At 42.2% G+C, this 19360-nt stretch overlaps 1 protein-coding gene across 4 annotated transcripts in view; it reads right to left on the bottom strand.

Moving 5' to 3' along the window:
* The window catches only part of RUNX2 (RUNX family transcription factor 2), a 195861-nt gene that overhangs the window by 100824 nt on the left and 75677 nt on the right, over positions 1-19360 (bottom strand). For 2 of the 4 annotated variants that reach the window (XM_021527233.3, XM_021527232.3), the window contains one exon: positions 5787-6308. The exons of the other annotated variants lie outside the window; for them this stretch is intronic. In XM_021527233.3, coding sequence (XP_021382908.1) covers positions 5830-6308 — 479 coding nt within the window. In that variant the 3' untranslated portion in view covers positions 5787-5829. Of the gene's footprint in view, positions 1-5786; positions 6309-19360 lie in introns of those variants that run through there. 4 annotated transcript variants of the gene reach the window in all.

A 19360-nucleotide genomic window follows, 5' to 3' on the forward strand; every position in this document is an offset into this window, starting at 1 on the left:
AATATGTGTTCTCCAGACTGTCACACATGCAGTTTTTATCTCAGACAACAACCTATATCAGGCAGCTCCCAACCTGCCTCCCAGGCCCATGGGATAATTTGGAAAGGATCGTGGGAGGTCTCCAGATCAACCTCCTGCTCAAGCAGCCTAAGCTTGGAGGTCAGACCAGGTTGTTCCATGCTCTACTAGTTGGGTCCTGTAAATCTCCAGGAACAGAACTGCCACAGACTCCCATGGCACCTGTTCCAGCACTTCACCACACAAGAGGGTGAAAAAAAAATTATTTCAATTGATGAGAATCTGGATTATGTGACCATGAAAGCAAGACTATAATGAGGGTCCCTCTGGGCAGTGAGTAGCTGAGATGGGTTAATCTGTGTGCCAGAGGGCAGCAGAAAGCCTTAGCACTAATGCTTACAGCATGAGTCCCCCACAAAACAATTTCTATTGTAACTACATCACAGAACATTGGTTGGTTTGCTTGATCCCTTACTTTTGGATCAAGCTTCCCTACAATCAAGATGTGGATTATGACCTGGAATGAAACAGCCCTGAAGCTTTACCCACCACACAAGAAATGTGTAAATCCATGGTAAAGCCAACAAGAGCTCCCAAAATCTGTATCAGTGACATTTAAACTTCAGAGTAAATGGTTTCTCTAAACGATCAGAACATCACATCTCTCTGTGCTATTTCTCTTCCACAGACTCAAGAAATATCTAAAAAGGATAAGAACTTACTATGAAACCAGGCACAAGCTTGCACACAACTCCTGTCCTCTCCTCCTGCAGACAGCCTTGGGTGAACTTAACCTCATCTTCATTAGCTGCATCTCCTCCTACACATGACACTAAACTGGAGGAAAAATAGCCTCCTCCCTCAGTCCCCTCCCAATCCATACATCTTCTGCTGCTTCAAAACTATTCTTGCCTCAGGCCATGCAAATCACAAGATTATCTGGGACTGCATTCCTCAGGTCTGACCAGGAAGAGATGGTGATAGCTCAACCCCCATCATGGAAAAGCATCACAAATCCAAATCCCTCCCTCCCAGTGTAGAAATCTATCCCAGTTTTCCCTGGGAATGCTCTGGGTAATGTCAATTGTTCGGTTCCAGAGTGAGTGGCCTAGCAAGATGAACAAGAGCAGTTTGCACTCCTCTAAGAAACACAACTTTCGATAATTCGCAGGCTCAGGAAAAGAAGCGATATTTGAGATCAGGTTTAGAATATGTCTTTCACCATACAAGGTGGAAACTTGTTTTTTATATTTAGTTGAAAACTGAAGTGCTGCAGAAATTTATGGGTCAGCCACAGATGGCCTGGTCCCATGTCCTACCATGTGCTTGCTTTACCATGCCTGGTGCCAAGAAGAGACAAGGAAGAAAAAGAAGCATAGAAGAACATTAACAAAAAAGCCATTTTATTGAAAATGAAATTAAAAGTTCAAATTAATATTACAATCATGAGAAAATGCCAAACAATTCAATTTACAGTTGCAACATACAATACAAATAGTCCCTTTGAAGTTGAAGTAAACTGATCCACAATCATCGTCTGTGGCATAAAGCAGAGTGTTTGTACAATATGTGCATGAAAAGCAAATCTTGGGTGACAGCATTTGAAAAAATAAAAAATTAAAGCTTGTATTTACACAAAATGCTACAAATATTTTGTTCCAGCGGAAATTCAAGATTGGTAAAGCATATTTAACAACAAAAAAAAAATTGGAATGTCACTCATATTACCTAAAGTTACTGTAAAAGTATGGTTTTGGCTGATATACTTAAAAGTACTGCATTAAAAAAAAGCAAAGAGTTATCTGTAAACATGGAAGTAAACAAACATCTAAAAAAAGTTCTCAGAAAATGTTAAACTGAAATGCATTCTATTTAAAAACAACAAGAAATTCGGGGGGGGGGGGGGGGGCAGAGAATGGGACTTCTTTGAGCTCATGGCTGATCCAGGTTTAATTATTGCTTTTGCTCATGGCTTGCTGCTGCTGCAGCTCAGCACGGGGCTGAGCCTTGCTTTGCTCAGGGTGAAAGTGCAAAAATTCTCCCCACTCCAGATGGTACCTGTGGAAACTGGTAAATCTTTGCTCAGGGGACTGCTGGCAACAAAGATTCAATGCTAAGAAAGACACAGCAGCTGGGCTTTTAAAAGAAATGATAAACAGCACGTGAATGATACTGTTGGATAAATAATTTGCTTTAGTCTTCTGTCCCTACCCACTGCACCCAATCTGGTTACCCTTAGAAGGAGGGAGAGAAGGATTTAATCCTTCGTTCATCAAAAGGGACATTGTGCCTGTTGTGCTGTGTAAGTAAGTCTTTGGTAGGATAAGAAGCTGGAAGATAAAAAAAAAGGCAATTTTTTTTCTTTAAATCTATGACCGGTGCCAAAGATTGCCACTGCCCGCAGGGAAGGGCTGTCGTACCTTTTAGAAAACTCCATTCTGTGATGCCAAGCACCTCACAAAAGCTCAGATAAATTGATGATTCACTACATAGCACCGGTTGGGTCTGAAAATCTGATCCAAGAACATTTCCAAGTGAACTTGAAAGCATCTTCTAAAATCTCTGATGAGCATCTCTGCCTCAGCCTGTACAACTCCCTCCATGACCAGCCTGATGTATTGGGACAGATTTTCCAAAGGCACCAGGAGGGTTCAGCAGCATGGGGATCTACTGAAGGTCAAGAGGCTGGTGCTCCTCTGTCCACAGGTACTTAGAAAATCCTTTCCTTCCTATCTCAAGCAGGCAGAGCCAGGTCAGACGAGGGCACCAATCGACTTGATCAGGCACGTGTGCCTTGACTGGGCGGAGAAACATTTTCAACGTTTGTCCCTAAAGGTCCAGTTGAAAAACCACAGGGACACAAACAGAGTCCTGTCGGTATTGGGCAAAACAAAAGTCTGGTCTGTGCTGGATTTATCCAGAAACAAAAACCAAGTGCTTGAATTTTACAACAAAGTCTTAAGAAAAAAAAAAGAAAATCTGGGTTGCTGCCTGCAGCCACTCTTAACAACATTTCGACACAAAAGCACCCTAAAAATTACTTAATATGCATACAGTAAACCTTAAAAAGCCCTTCTCAGCAATAACAAATAATGTACAAATATAGTACCTTTTATTAAATAGGAAACAGCTTGCACTGGCAGTACATCTCTTTTTCTCTTGCTTACTAAACAAAAAACAAAACTGAAATGTGTAACCAGACACTGTTTTTTTAAGTGCTGCTGAGACTAACAAACGTTACTTTACAGTTACAAATAAATGGACAGTGGTATGCTTCAAGCTACCACAAACCAACAATAAATAGAATCAATTACAGCTTCCATCTTTGAAGGAAAACTAAGTATTAGAAGAAAAACAAAGTGTCTTACTTATACTTTAAGCATACTTGGTATACAACCTTTAGAAGGCAAAGACTTTATTAATTTATTATTCTTAAGAGCACGTCATCACGCAGATTGGAGGGCTGTACCATGCTAATGGCAGCTCGTTTAACAGCTTCGCTGCTAACGAGCAGTGAGGGTGGTGTCCGGCTCTGTGTGGCTGTGCCCAACGTTGATTTACTGCCATACTTTGGAGGTAGCCAAAGATCCCCCAAGGAGCAGCTTGGAGGAGGCTGTGGGCAGCAGTGACTGAGGCAGTGGAAGGAGGGAGCTTTGGCCAAGCCCACCGGCACATGCTGAGCATCCCACTAAGCCAGGCTTAACACCTGCCTGGAGAGAGCGTGGGGAAGGTGACTCAGCTCCCACCACGCCCAGCCGATGCCATGGCACCTCCCTGCTTGCCATGCCAGCCCTGGGCTGGGCAAAACTGGGGCGTCTCTTGGGGGTAGTTTGGCCACAGACAGGTTGGGGTTTGGGTGCAGGCTGCTCTGCTTGTACCACCCCTGGGAGCCCCAGGGTGGCTTTGAAGGTGAGTTTGTGTCTTCGGTGTGGGCAGAGGTGGGTGTTCCTGTCCTCATCCCTCTAACACGGCAACAGCCACACCAGCTTCAGAGCCACCACAGCATCTGCACGGCTCCCGCATTGAATGCTAACGGGTGCTGACTCGCTACCAGGCAGTTTCTGTCTCAAGTTTGAAAACTTTTAATTTCCACCGAGTGGGCTGAAATTGCAAGGGGAGGGGAAAATGTTTCACCATTTCTCCCTTAATCCCACTTCTGAGATATTTAACAATTCATTATTTGCAAAATACGGGCTTTGAAACAGTTTTGATTTTTCTTTGGGAAAAAAAAAAACCCTGTCGAAATCCAAATTATGCTGTCAAAATAGACCATTTTAAATATTAATCTTTTCAAATTTTGAAGTTCTGAGAAAAAATCCTTGGAGAAGAAGAAATTAGGGGAAGGGTGGAAAATATTTCATCCTTCCTACCATTTTTCCAGTGTCTCCACAACTACTGATTAAAAGGCAAGACTGTGTTGAAGGCAACCAGACAGCTAATAAAAATATTTTAAACACAATATTTCCTTCATAAGTTATATAAAAAGATCCTACATCCAAAATCATTTGATGTGGATGCATTTAGGTTGTGTTTGTTGTTTTTAAGTCACATTGTAAACTGGTTCACACTGGAACTGCTTTTCAGAGTTGGGTAAAGGTCTGAGGTTTACACTATTGCAGAAATGTAATAAAAAAAACTAAACAAAACAAAAAACACTTTTAGAGACCGAAGTCAATATATCATTACATTAAGAAAAGTTTAAAGGGTCCAAATGTCATTAAATAATTATAAATATTTTCTTTTAAACTTAAATGATGATTCATGTTAGCAAACAACCTCAAATTTTACACATTTATAATTTAAAAAAAAATAAAAAAAGAACATAGCCGAACACAAATACTATGTATACCATTTTGGCTCTAGTAATATATATTGCCATTCTCATATTTTGCATAAGTAATAACATTTTGTTTTTTTGTTTTTCAAGGTTTTGGTTATTATTTTTGGTTTTTGGCTAATTGAAGGCAAAACGAACGGATACAAAAGCAAAAAGGAAACCCCGGGGTTGGCTCACCTAACTTGAAAACTCATTCTCTTTAAGTACCCAAAAACAAACCAAGAAAGAAATGAACACAGAAATTCCAACTGTTATCCGCAGCAAGGCTCGGACAGAGTTTTTTGGGACAGCTGTTTTCATCTGAATGGATCATAGCAAAATGGAAGCAACTTGCTCTTTGCTTTCCTTTTTATGTGCACCAATACAAAGCAGGTGAATTGCACTACAGGTGTGGAGAGGGTCCCATACGTTGTATGATTGCAACTGTATCTGGAGTTCATGGTTAGTTTTGGTTTTTTATTAAAATAAAAGGGAATGCAGCCTTTGCCTTGCATCACCATGTTTCTCCTGATAGCCGGGGAGTCCATTCTCTCCTTGTTGGCAAAAGTACTCACTAGTTATTACAAAACTCTAGGGGAAAAAAAAAGAAGGAAAAAATTCCAAAAAAAAATTAAAAAGGGAGGGGGTGATTTTGTGTGTGTGTGTGTGTGTGTGTGTGTGTGTGTGTGTGTGTGTAGAAAGTACATTTTAAATATAAAACAAGGTAAATTGCTTCCAACAGGGGGAAAAAAAAGAAAATCTGTGCTTTGATTCACACAATCTGAAACATGGGTTGTGGTATGTTGGTAACTCTGTGTTATTTATGGCCATTATCATCCCATCTACACAGTTGCACATATTGATAAAATCTGTTTTTTTTTTAAAAAAAAGAAGAAACAAAAAACAGGCACTTCGTAGTTAGTCGACCATTTGGTGGTTTGGTGGATTTTTTTTTTTTTTGGCTTGCGGAGGTTGGGCCAGCTATGGAAGAAATCTCAGTACGGCCTCCAAACGGACTCATCCATCCTGCCACTAGAATTCAAGACGGTTGGGGAGCTGCTGTGGCTGCCATCCGCCTCCACCCCGTCACTCTGGGTGGGCAAGTTAGGGTTTAGCAGTGTGCTGCCGTTGGACGTGGTGGTGCACGGCGGGAGCATCCTGGAAGGGGAGCGGTCCCCTCCCGGCACCATGGGGAACTGGTATGATCCTGACGAAGTGCCATAGTAGAGATATGGAGTGCTGCTGGTCTGGAAAGGTCCACTTTGGTTTTGGGAAGAGCCGGGGTAGGGTGGTGGTAGGTAGGTGTGGTAGTGAGTGGTTGCGGACATACCCAGTGACATGCCTGAGGTGACTGGCGGTGTATAGGTAAAGGTGGCTGGATAGTGCATTCGTGGGTTGGAGAAGCGGCTCTCAGTGAGGGATGAAATGCTTGTGAACTGCCTGGGATCTGAAAATGGGCCCAGCTCTGAAGCACCTAAAAAATTATAACAAAAGACGGGGGAAAACAATTCTGTAAATACCATTTTTTGTATCACGTGATGATAGAATTTTATTTTTCTAAGATAACCCACTTCTTTTGGCCCCCAAGAGAACAGCAGATCATATCAAGCAACACATTGCAAGGAACAGAGTCATACATCTGTCTTCTAGAAGTGCTGGGCCAAACTCATCCCTGGTCTAACTCCACTGATGCCAATGCAGGGAGCAGCACTGAAGCGTTCAGAGGTCATGAGTCAGGTTGGGGGGAAAAGAAAAATCTCAAAAATCAAGAGGTTGAAAAAGAGCCAAAAAAGAAAAGTGGACTTGGAGTTGATTTGACTTCTGGTTTCAGAGTTTTGAGGGTCATGTGTCTCTGTTTTTTTGCTCAAGCCTCTTGAGAAACTCAGGTCTGGTTGCACACGAAAGCTGAGATTCCCACCTCAGCACAGGCTGTCAGGAGCTGGGATTTCCAGAAAAGCAGAAATCACTTTGCAACTTGTAGTAAAGCTACAAGAGCTGGCAACACCAAGTTAACTGCACCACTGACACCAGGGGAGTTACACTGGGGGTGACTAAGACCCGCTTCTTGCCTTAAATCAATTTATTTAGGTGAGAATCTGCTCAGCTGCTTTCTTTGGCTAAAAAATAGTTTGCTGCATCCGAAGGATGGGCAAGGCCATTAAGCTGATAGAAAAGATGAATATTTTATTCTTCAGAGAAGCTGATGGAAAATTACAAGCCCAACACTCTTTTTGCCATTGAAAAAAATTGTTTTTGTATGTAGTCTCTGCAGTCTGGTTGAAAAAAAAAAAGACCACACAGTTTTTGACTACTGTGAACGTCTGGATGGTAACGCTGTGAATTGGAGACTAACGCAAAACAGGGATGGGTAAACTCATTTTGCCTAATTTCTAATCCCACATCAAACACCCAAAACTTTGGAGCAGAACTGGAAAGCAAACATTAGCTTGGTGATGTGCTTAGTAGATTGTGGGATGGACAGGAGTAGAAGACAAAGATGGTGAAAGCTCGTACTGAGAGCTAGAAGAGTGGAAAACAAAGAGGGTGTGGGAAAAAGGGTGAAAGAGGGAAAGACTGATGAAGAAGTACAGAGCAGAAGGAGGCAAATTCAATGGCCAATATGCAGCAACACATATATTTATGGAGAGCTGAAAAGACCAGGGTGTAAATAAAGGGGGAAAATTATGAAATCAAATGGACCCTTCCTGCACTTCCTGATGGCACTCTACAGCTTTACAGCCCTCCAGATCCAAGGGTTCACTCACCTCTCTGTCAGTCTGCTGAACCTGACTTAACTAAAAGGAAAATATGGCATCTTCTAGATGCCAAACTGACGTGCTAAACAGTGAAATGGTCTGTGTATCCTCAGTTTAAGATGAAGCAATGATTTTCCTTGCAGACAGGCTTCAGATCTGCTCTGCTGATATTGCTGTGTAAAAGAAAGTTCTCTCCAGCCCTTCTGTTCCTGGTCCACTCTGCTGTAAGCAGCAAACTCCACAGCCTCTGCCACCTTGTGTGACACATTTTGGGATTTAGATCGTTATTCTGACCTGTTCTCCCAGCTCAGTGAACCCATGCCTACAATGATATCTAAAAGCATCAGTGGGGCAAAGCTCAGGCACAGTTTGGGTTTAGGCTGGAGGACCTGGCCCACAGCCAGCCAAGCCTCCAAATCAGCCTGAAACCTGGGGATCATAATCCTCCATTTCTAACAATATTGAGCACAGGGCTATAAGTGGGCAGTAAAAGCCCATTCTAAACTCTGATGACAATGTGATTACTATTATCTTTATCTGGGACTGGATCAGTGACCTATGGGTGAATGGGTCTGTCTCCATCATCAAACCCTCCAACCACAGCACCCTGGAATGTAATATAACTTGTACCTTTACAGCAAACACTCTACTACTTGATGCAACTTCTTTCGTTCCCAACTGCAAACAATAGCCAGAGGCAATACCACCCAGATTCAAAGCTGCAATTTTGGAACACTATCCTTTATATTGTGAACAGGTCTGATATGTATCTGGAAATACAAGGTTAGACATAATTTCCCCAGCTGCTCAAAATACTGAGTTTCAATCTACTACTGCTTATTCTTTTTTTTTAATTATTTTTAAAATTTATTGTTATTGCAACTCTCCCAGCATGAAAAGAGTTGCTCTTAGTTTGCCCTGACAGAAGCTAAACAAGGCTTTTACAATCAAAGGAGGAATTGGTGTGAGTCTAAGGGTGTAGAAGAACATTGGTATTTTTGGTTTCTTTGCAACCAATACTCTTTTTTTTTCTTAATACAAAGGTCTCCACACAGTTTTACACATTAAAAGAGCTAGATCCAAATATTATCTTCATGGTGCTGCCAAGAGATTATGTCTGTGTGGAATGACTGGGAATGTGCACACCACACATAGGCATTTCAAATGTGGGGCTGCAGACCTCCTTATGTACCCTAGTAAATCCACACTTGTTTGTTTTTACTGTTGCTTGTAAAGCACAATCGTATTTACCCAAAGGCCAAACAACCATAACCCTGTCTTATCTCACTCATGGCTGTGTCTGCACAGCTCCTGCATATTCACTTCTCCAACTCCCCTTTTGCCCAAGTGCCTTTTGCTGTCTCCATAACTCCCTGCACAGGGATGTGATTTGTTCCCAGCCTTCTTGTATCTCCATTATGTAAAGATATTTTTAATGATCAGAAAAAGTTCTCTGTTCTAAAGTTTCATTTCTAAGGGAAACTTAATAAAAAGTCAGCTCTAAACCTCAGCTTCTTGCCACCCTCACTGGTGTTCAATCTTGCTGATGCATTTTCACTCTCCTCCTCCTTTCTCTGTGCTGCCTCCTTATGTTAAGGTTGATTTTGGTTCTAACTTGGAAACCCCAGACTCCTATTCATTTATAAATGTTAAGCTCTTTGCTGGGCTGGGAAGAGAAATAGTTCTACTGGGTATGACATCCATCTTTGTATATCTAGCTGTGCACAAACAGTGATGTGTATCAGCAATATAGTAACATGACAGTGCAGGTATATAACTCATAATATAATAACTATATTATTATAGTAATTTATTTATTCCTCTCCCCAGGAGGATTAAAGTTTTATGCTAATTTTTCCTCCGTCAGATCAAGAAAACCATTTGCATCTGTGAATTCCCACTCTCGTGATAACTTGCACTAAATGGGTGAAGCACAGACCCTCTGCTCTACATCGTGGCCACCACAATGAAAAGCAACACTTGTATAAAGAGAATAGACTCTATTTTGTACCACCAGAAAGAGAGACATGTTGAAGAGCACAGCAAGTGATATTCTCCTATACAGTATCATCAACTGACTGGGCTTAAAAATAACAAAAAAATTTATAAAAAGGTGTATTTTTGAAAAAAAATCAAAACACTTTAAATCTGAATAGGTTCAGGTTAAGCTACTTTTAAATTTTCCAGGCTGATTCCTTCATAACATAGCCTGGCACTCCAGTTTTCTGAGAGCTAAATGTTTAGAACAGAAAAGTGGTCATGTTAATATAACAATATATATCTAACATCCCAGATTCAAGAATACTGCTTCAGTGTGTTTCATATTTAGAATAAGAACAATTAAAATTCCATGTGGCTTCACTTATTTTGATGCAGAAGCCTCATTAAAAACCCTAGACCTGGGCATTTGCCAGCAGCCAGCTCAAATTGTTTTGCATTTGCGCTTAAAACCCAATTTTACCTGTTGCAGCTTTGCAGCTCCACCATTCACAGCTGCACGTTTGCCAAGGTCATTTCTCTTTTGCAGTTTACAGATGCAAGCTAATGCAAATTAATGCTCAGGTCTCAATTAATATGCTGTGCTTGTGGTTTGCAGAAAATCAGGCAACAAATTTCTGTCAGGTTTACAGCACTTTGGTCAATCATTCTCAATTATTAAAGATCATAATGTACTGTGGACAGATTAACTCCTTGTAGGTACAGCCAGCTGACATCTACTTTAAAAACTTACAGGACATTTTTATAACTTAAAAATATTACAATTTCTTTTGTTATTTAATGCTATAAATGGTCACTAACAAAAAAAAAGTACCCTTGGGCTATTGTGCATGTTTCATAGGGAAATTTCTAGTCCATCAAGTCAATGCAGAATCTTTCAATGCAGAATCTTTCAATGTAAAAGCAGAGTAATGCTGTATTCACTGAACAGTCTGTCTCTAGGAAATTCAGCAACATATAGTTAAATTTATTTACCAGTAGCTAAATTATTCCCTTGTGTTTCAGGGAACTTCAGTGTTAAGACATTTACTGAAGTTGAAACTAGGTTTTGTGGGATTTTGTTCAACAGTTCAATTCAGGCTGGGACATTGTACTAATTGACCTATTAAAATAGTTTTTTCCTTCCCCAACATCTACATCTCTGAATTATAAACGCAGCCTGGATTACTTACAGCTGATAATATCGCCTTGGATGAAACATGCCACACACTTCACATGATGAGACAATTTCAGTCTCTTACAGCTTTGCCAAACTTTAAATGTTCTGGCTGAAATTGTCCATGCTGGGCGTCTGTCTCAGGCTAAATTTTGATTTATGCATTTATTTGTTTTTAAAATTTCAGCTGAAACTCTTCTGCTGGGAAAAATACATTGTTTTACCAATCTTAAACTCTGAGGAGCCTTCCTTTGAAAAGCTGTACCAGTTCCATGCTTTGAAGTAAGGACTTGAACTTTGGAATAGGAGTGGCTTTTGTGTGAGAGATGTTGCCATGAAAATCCAGCCAAATATGAACAAATCATAAGCACTCTGACTAAAAATGGGCAGAAGAGTCTACAAAGACACTTGTCTAGAGACTGGAATGAAATCCAAGAGTCACAAGTCCTAGCATTTTTTCTGCAAACACTGCTGAAACACAGGGACATTGCCGCCTGTCCCCATGCCAGCCTAATAAAGGATCAGTCCATTGACGGCTCCATTCTTTGGAATGGTGGACCCTGAGTGAAAGGAGACAATGAGGGTGTTGTATAACATTGCAATGTAAAATTTGGGAAGGTGGGATTATTTGGGGTTTGCTTATTTTTAGAAATCTGAGAAACTATAAACATAACCAGAGGCAAACAAAGGGATATTATTAAGGTTACCATGTGAAGAGTGAAAAACTTTGGAAACACCAGCATTCAAGTTACTTTTCCAAAAGCATTATGACAAAGAATTTGGCTACACAGGTGCTATTCCTTTCTCATTAACCTGCCCAAGCTGGCCACCTCTGGAGATGTATCTGAGTTGAAGAATAGAGAAGACCATTGTCTATATATTCCCCAGATCCACTGCTCCAAGAAATCAGAAGGGGTGAAGTGAACAAGGCGAGAGAGACCCAATTATTTCCTGAGTTAACTGGATTTTATGTGTTTCTGCCACATGGCTCCTATATGACTCAGTTGAAATGTCTCCAAATCCCATTTTCACTTCCCTCATTTTCTATGTGCAGCTAAGATGTTGGCTTCTGATTTGCACGTGTGCTAAACATTCCCAGCTGCAGCTGAAGCCAACGGGATCACAGGTCTGAACACAAGGATACAGACAGAACTGAAATTGTGCTGTAGGTGACACAGAGGGTGCACTGAATGACACAAGACCTTAAGGTCAGTCTCATTGCTCTTTCCAAAGAGGGTTCTTTTTTTCTTGGGAATATTACACTGCAGGGAACTGTATACAAATGGCAGAAATATTAGCGCAAAGCCAAGCAAGAAATTAAGGATTCCTTCTTCAGAGCAGCACTTAATGCTCTGCAATAAGCAAGGCCTGAGGAAATGCAAAGAACAAGAAGCAAAAAAAAATATTGAAGAGCTGCTCATTAAGTTAGCACTGTCCATCCTGTGCGCTGAATGAGACAGGAATCCCGTGGGAAAAGTATCATGTGATCCTCTAATTAAAATGTGTAATATAATGCATAAGCAGAATGAGACTGATTTAAAGTTGCACAGGCAATGTAAGTACTGAGATTTTCTAATTTCTGAGCTCCTGCTTTTGCTAGTCTGAAGGATCCTTTGCAGTGTATTTTAATGGGAGAATGATTATTTTCCATCTGGGTCTCTTTGGGTTTTCTCCCAGCATCCTTCTTTATTGGAAGACAGTGTTACTTTGCTCTTCATTTTGTTAAATTCTTGTTCCCTGTGTTTGTTAATAATTGTTTATTGAATCACACACTGCATTATCTTTCTGCTTTCTTCCAGGCAAGCCTCTGTCTCTCCAAAGGTACTGCACCCCCTTCCCTCTGGAAGAATTGAGCCTGGGACTTCAATTCCTAGGGATCCCAAAACACCTCCTCTTGTATCTATTCCTTGCTGTAGCTGTTAGGTCCTGATCTCACAAACCTGCACTGGTGCTCAGCTTCGTGCTGGAGCTCAGGGACATTCCTCCCACACATCCAGCAGTGAGTGTTTACGTGCTGGGAGGGCCAGGGCCATGCAGCACTACAGAAATAATGCACCGTGCTTCTCCCTCTCTGGATAACTTTCCGGATGAGCATGTGTCATCTGGATATTTGGAACCATTTATCATAGGAAATTATATGGTTTTAAATGCTCTTTTCCCTCCCTTTAGTTCAGGAGAAAAGCCCCCCACCCCTCCAGTTCACCCCAGAAAGGTCTCCTGGCAAACAATAGCTGCAGAAAAGGTGTGAACTTCCCCCGCCCTCCTTTTTTCTTCACCTCAACAAGGTGTTAACTTCAAGGCCTAGTTGGGACCATTTAAACTGCAACATTATTAAGCACAGCAGTCTCACAAAAGTCAGAGGGAGGAAGGAACGCTTTAACCCTTTCAGAGCCTCACACACAGCAGGCAAGACCCTAATGCCAGTGCACCCCTTCTCATACTCCCTCAGTACCCCAGTTCACACAGCAAACTGCACGCTGGTGCCTCCGGGTATTTAGGTAACAGGTCTTTGGCACTTAAAATACCACAGATTAATTTGAAGATAGATGTTTTCATTGAATTTATGGTGCTGCACCTAAGCCTTTTGCTGGGAGAAACACCCCATAAATAACATAGTTAGTAGTGGCCATTAAAGTACCACTAGTGTGAAAAAGGAGAGCGTTTCTCAAACAGAGATGTTCTATTGCTTAACACCAAAATTGGAGTCTCTTTGTATTTCTTCAGCCTGAGCTCCGTCATTACATGTCCTCCTTCCTCAATAGCACTTTTTTGCTGATGAAGCTTAAGGCACTGAGGTCTCGCTGGGTGACATTAATCACTGAAACACAGGTGGCTGCTCTCTGCACTCCCAGAAAACTAAAAATCTGGGAACTTCAATAGGTAGAAAACTAAAATTTAGGGAACATCAAGAGGTAGAAAAATGTAACAACCAACCCCTCCTAGATGGTCTTCTGGGAGTAGAAATAAAGCTGTGGAAGCTTCAGCCACCCCTATCACATTTATAGATGCTGCCTCACTTATACAGGATTTATAAACCTTCCTAATGAGAACCACAGGAGGGGGACAAATGGCCACATTACAGAAATAGATCCTGGATTGGTGGTTATGACCTGCCACCCGTGGATGCCTGTTGACCTGGTGTGATGGGGAGCCTCTGAACTTCTCAGCCTTTGCTATATCATCTCAGTGACTCCAGTCTGGAGCTGTCACGGGTGATTTGGGTGGAAAGGAACTGGCAGTGTAGCAAAAGCCCCCTACTTGTTTAAAGTCTCAGGCCATCTATGCGCTGCACTGGAACCAAACAGTAAATAAAGTTTCCTGGAAATAAGTCCAGGAGCTCTGCAACACTGCATGGCACAAACACGCACACAAGAGCGCAGCGCTCTCCGCTCACTTTTCCCCAGCTTTTCCTGCCTGAATTTCAGCCGTCACTGCTTTTCGCCAGCCGAAAGCCATCAGCAGGAGCACTTGAGGCTTTTCTTGGAGAGCAACCTCAGAGTGTTGTATAGAGCAAGGGGGTGAAACCACAGGGCTGCGGAGCAGGCACGGCGTTGGAGAGCAGCGGGACAGGAATCCTGAGTAAATCCAGTGAATGGGAAGATAATATACATCATGGCTCACAAGCTACTTTATTCCTTCTTTTTCTTTTTTTTTCTTCTTTTCAGAAAAATGTGCCTTAACTGTCCAGTATAAATATTTGTTTCCAATGTTGTCATGAATTGTACTTTTCCACTGCATGCTACTAACTCAGAAATACCATCTGATCCTCAAACAGACACAAAGGAACTATGTTTTGCAGGGACAGGGAAGGGGGGGAAGCCCTTGGCATTGGTCTTTTATTTCACCCTTTACACCCGTCGTTTTCCCTCCCCATCCAAATTTTCCTTTCGCATCTTATTCAACTAATGGACATCTCTCCCGAGGACTGACGATTCCTTGCTGGTTCTTGATTAAGAGTTTTTAAGAAGCCGTGAAGGAAGATATTCTTTGAAACTGGATCTACTGTAGGATAGGAGCCAGCACACAGGACACCGTGTCTTTCAGAGAGGGCCACACACAGTGCCACTCCAGTCATATGACTTCTCTGTCACATCCTGAAGCCATTTCCAGCTCGTGTGCGAGTTTGTACTCCCATTTAGAAAAGGATGGGATATATTGGGAACACACATATGGAAACACTTTCAGGGAATCAGTTTCCATGAAATCCATAATAAGCCAAGTGGCTTCAGATGTGGCAGTGTGCCTCAGATTAACCAAAAAAAAAAAAAAAAGGAAAAAAGAAAATTATTCTCTTTCAGTCCTTATTTCAGTTTCAAGGGGGGGGGGGGGGAGTGAAAGAAAAAAAAAAAAAATTAAAAACAACTAATGACTTATGGCTACCAAAACAGGGAGTCACAAAATAATAAAATTAACAAGAGCACTCCTCCTCCCCCAAATAAGGACACTACTATCAGCGTTCCTTCAGCTCCCAAAAAGCTCTCCTGTCATCTTCCAAGCTCACATGGAGTCAGCAGAGCTGTGGTCCTGCTGTGCCAGCCTGCACGGGTTGGACAGGTGCCCACTGTCTGGTAACCTGTGTGAGAAATTTTTTCCTTCCCTTACAAATTTTCCTTCTTTTCCTTTCCTTCCTGCCTTTCCAAAAACTACAACTCAGTGATAAAATATCCATTAAGTTAATCTCCTGGAAAATGTCATATTCAGGAGAGGATATGCCCTGGATGGGGTTGGCTGTACCCAAGCCATACTAAAAGCAGGGTTTATTGTGGGTTGGTGTATTTGGTTTGCCAGCCAGGGGGTGGATATCACCTGCCTGCTGTCCTTGTAGCCAAAGCTCAAGAGCAACTGCCAGGTGCCGTCACTGATGGGTACCAGAGAGCAGAACAATCCCAAACAGCACAGAAAAGGACTGGAGTCCATGTCAGGGCCAGGCAGGACAGAAGCACCCAGCTCATCTGAGCTACTGTGGTGCTGGAATAATCTTTGCATGGCTGAGGAAGTAGGGAGAAGCACAGATCAAGTGGCAGGAGTTCAAATGGGAACTGGAGAGATGCTACGTGCATCTCTGCAACAGATACCCGCCTTTTTATCACGAGAAAATAACCAGGAACTTGGCTGCTAATTGGGGCCGTATCCTACAAACCCTACTTTTCCTGACAAACAAATGACTCCACAAACAGTCCCTCTGTTTCCAATAGGGTTATTTGTGGTAGGAGGGACCACCCAACATGAGAGGATCAGGCCCTCCATTCCCTTGCTTTGCCGCTCACTTCAAACTTCTGCAGCCAAATGTGAACACAAAAAAATACCCACAAACTGCAAAGGCTTTTCCTCGCTGCTGCTGGAAAAGCCCTGGACTAGGATGGCTGTGGAAAGGTCTCGTGTGCTATTAATATGATGCTCTTCCTGGCTTCCGCCGCCGAAATGGGGATTTGCCATTTGTTTCTCAGGCTGGTTCTTTCCACTCAAGCCCCGGCACAGTAACTAACTGAAAACTTCTGCATCAAGGAGAAGGTCTCTTTTAAAGTTTGGCTTGGCTTTGCTTTCAAAGAGTTGTCTGTATATTTTAGAATATGTAGAACTTGCCTTTGATTTAAACCTCGCTCTTAACAATAGACAAGAGACGATTTCTCTACTGAACGATTTAAACAAAAACAAATATATTTTGGTTACTCAGCCTTGTTTCTCAAAACGCTCTGTTTTCTTTTTTTTTTTCCCAGAGAAAAATCAAACCTTAAAAATCGTTACACTTCTGGCCAAAAAAACTTAAATTCACAAATGTAGATAATTCAATTTTTTTTGCTCTGAACAATATCATACACAGAGAAAAAAGAGCACCTCCCCAGCCCCCAGACATCCATAAAACACAAAATCCCCTCATCTAAACAATTAAAACCATACTTTTCTCCTCCAAAATAACTTCTCCCTTCAAAGGACTTTTTCAGCCTTGGTCCCTGTCCACAAGCAGGGCCACGATGTTGATTTCTAATCCTGCCCGGCACGCAGTCCCGTGTCCCCAGAGGGAGAGCAGCCGCACCTCGTCCTGCGGAGGCAGCGGAAGGCGGCTGCTTGTCTTGGGACCGGGGCTGCGCAGGGGCAGCTGCTCCAAGGCGGAGGGCACTTAGCCCACAGGACTTCTGGAGAAAGAAGAGGGGAGATACCAGGGAGGCATTTCCATCTTAGGTTAAGGATTTTAGCAGCAGGCGCAATAATGCTGTTGGAGGGAAAACAGTGGAAAATAACTCACTCAGTGGCGGCCAGAGTTTTTTCCTTTACAGTGAGAACACATTTCCCCCAAGTAACACAAACAGCAGTGACATTGGGCCCTGTGATAAAATGGTCAAACACGTCAACGCGACTCAAGACTCACTGGCCAAGGAAATTTCAGGAGGCTCAGGGTGAGAGGGAGCCCTGGAGGGAGAGCCATAGGTAAGCACCAAGCCAAATCCTGCTCCCATGTCATGGGGCAGAGTGAGAACAGCTTGGGAATGTCACAACCCATGGCATGGCAGGAGCGAAGCTGTGGCTCTATAGCCACAGAGCAGGACTTGCAGGACCATCACCATGAGCTTCAGGAAGATGGAGGAAAACCTTGCACACAACTCCTGGGCTGTTTTTGCTGGAGCTGCTGCTCTCATAGCTAAGAGTCAAAAATACTGAGCTGTGTAAAGATCTACAGACGTTTCAGTCCATGGATTGAATGTGCCACTCAGTGCCTGTTTAGATACCAGGCTGCCACAAAATTCAGCAGAACACAGCTAAACATAGCAGTACAGCAGGGCTAGAGGCACTGCATCCCTTCTTAAGTTCACTTTAACAACATACAATTTTCAATCTCATTTAATAAAAGCTGTGTAAATCCCTCTGTATATTTTTTCAATTCCTTTCAGGGCTAACCTGAGCTTCCTACTAAATTAAGGCAAAATACTGTAAGCAAAGTTTCAATCCATTATAAGATGGTCTACACAGCATCCCCATTCATCAGCTGAGCTGAAGATTAAACCAGCCCAGCTCTGAACACCTCTAAAGAAATGCTTCTTCTCCATAGTGTAAAGTCTGAATATGGGTTTTATCCTCCCAGGAAGGTGGTGATGAGAAAAAGAAATAGACTTAAGTCTGTAACAGCTCACATCATAAACATGCTCGAGGCTGTTTGATGTACAGCCCCTTAGACTATACCACTAGCAGCTCTTTAGACCATCAGCAGAGATTTATCTCAGATATGGTATCTTGGATTTTAAGTTCAGATCATCATTAGTGATTGGGAATAGAAATAGAAAGCCCAGTTAACCATTAAAACTGTTATAAGGGAAAATACGATGCAATGCTTTCTAACTTTTGCTCTTGATTTATTTTGTGAATTTGGACAAATAATTTGATCTTTCCTGAGTAAATTTTGCTCTCAATGTATATTTCAATACTTCATAATAGCCAAATGACAGAAGTTAGTAGTACAGTTTAGAAAATACTATGAAATCCTTTGTTGGAAAATGTTGTAAAGTTACAAAGATTAAAGGTAAAATCCAACAGACATTTTTAATAAGCTCCTCAATGGGTGAAGATACAGAAAAAGTGGAAGTCAGAGCAAAGAGAACTTGACTTAAAAAATTTTCATATGCAATCCTGATTTCTGAGATTAAAAAGATGCATACAAAGTCACCCTGAATTAGCACCTTCAGTTGTCTTCATCTGCTTGAGAAAGCAGCAGCAGAATTGCTTTAAACCAAACCTCCAGTGCATCTGCAGCACAGGCCAGTGAGAGCAGGAGCTGGCCCGGCTGAGCACCAGGCGCCGGCTCCAGCCCCACTGCGGCTGGAATGGCTTCCTCCATGGGCAAACAGCCTGTCCAAAAAACAGCTCCAAACCAGTCTGGCCCACCTACGTGGGCCAGGCCAAACGAGGAACTGGTTGAGTTTGGACTATCCTTAAACCCAGCTTCCTATCTAATTTTGGAATCTAATACAGTGGCTCCCAATTTGGCTCCGGTGCTGCTTAGATCCTCCCTGCGTGCCTCTTCATCCATAAAAAAGGAAACAACATGGGTTGGCTTTTAGCAGGAATCAAAATGAAAACACAAACAAACAAAAAATCCCTTTGGAGGGAGATATTTGAGAGAGGAAGAGGGAAGAAAAGAGAAGAGAGGTGCCTTTTTCCCATTGCCAGGATTCCTCTGTGGCTCCTCCAGCCATGCCAGCATCCACACCACAGTTCCCGGGGACTTCCTCTGAGCAGCTTCTATGAGATCCTCTTCCAATGAGCCATTTCATCTTGGTCTTATGTTGGGTCAGCAGCCCTGCTGGTGTTTTTGAAGCACTTGCTTCCCTTCCTATTTGGCCAGACAGTTGCCTTTGCAGAAGGTCTGTTTTTCAGTGGTCTGTCCCTAGATTGGATCTTAGGCCTTGAAATTTGCACCCTTAAGGATATCTAAATGTTTATGATCTTTCTCACAGAGGTCTCTAGACTTTCAAGGCTGACAAACCCTGTCCAGCTCTAGTCTTTTAACTGCATTCAAATTAGCTATTTCAACTATAATTAATTTTTTTGGCTGGGATTCCTTCTTTGGGACAGAGTTTTGTTTTTGTTTTCAGTGGCAACAACACACATAACTAGTTGGCTCCA

The sequence above is a fragment of the Lonchura striata genome, chromosome 3 (assembly GCF_046129695.1).
Source record: "Lonchura striata isolate bLonStr1 chromosome 3, bLonStr1.mat, whole genome shotgun sequence".
Lineage (NCBI taxonomy): Eukaryota > Metazoa > Chordata > Aves > Passeriformes > Estrildidae > Lonchura > Lonchura striata.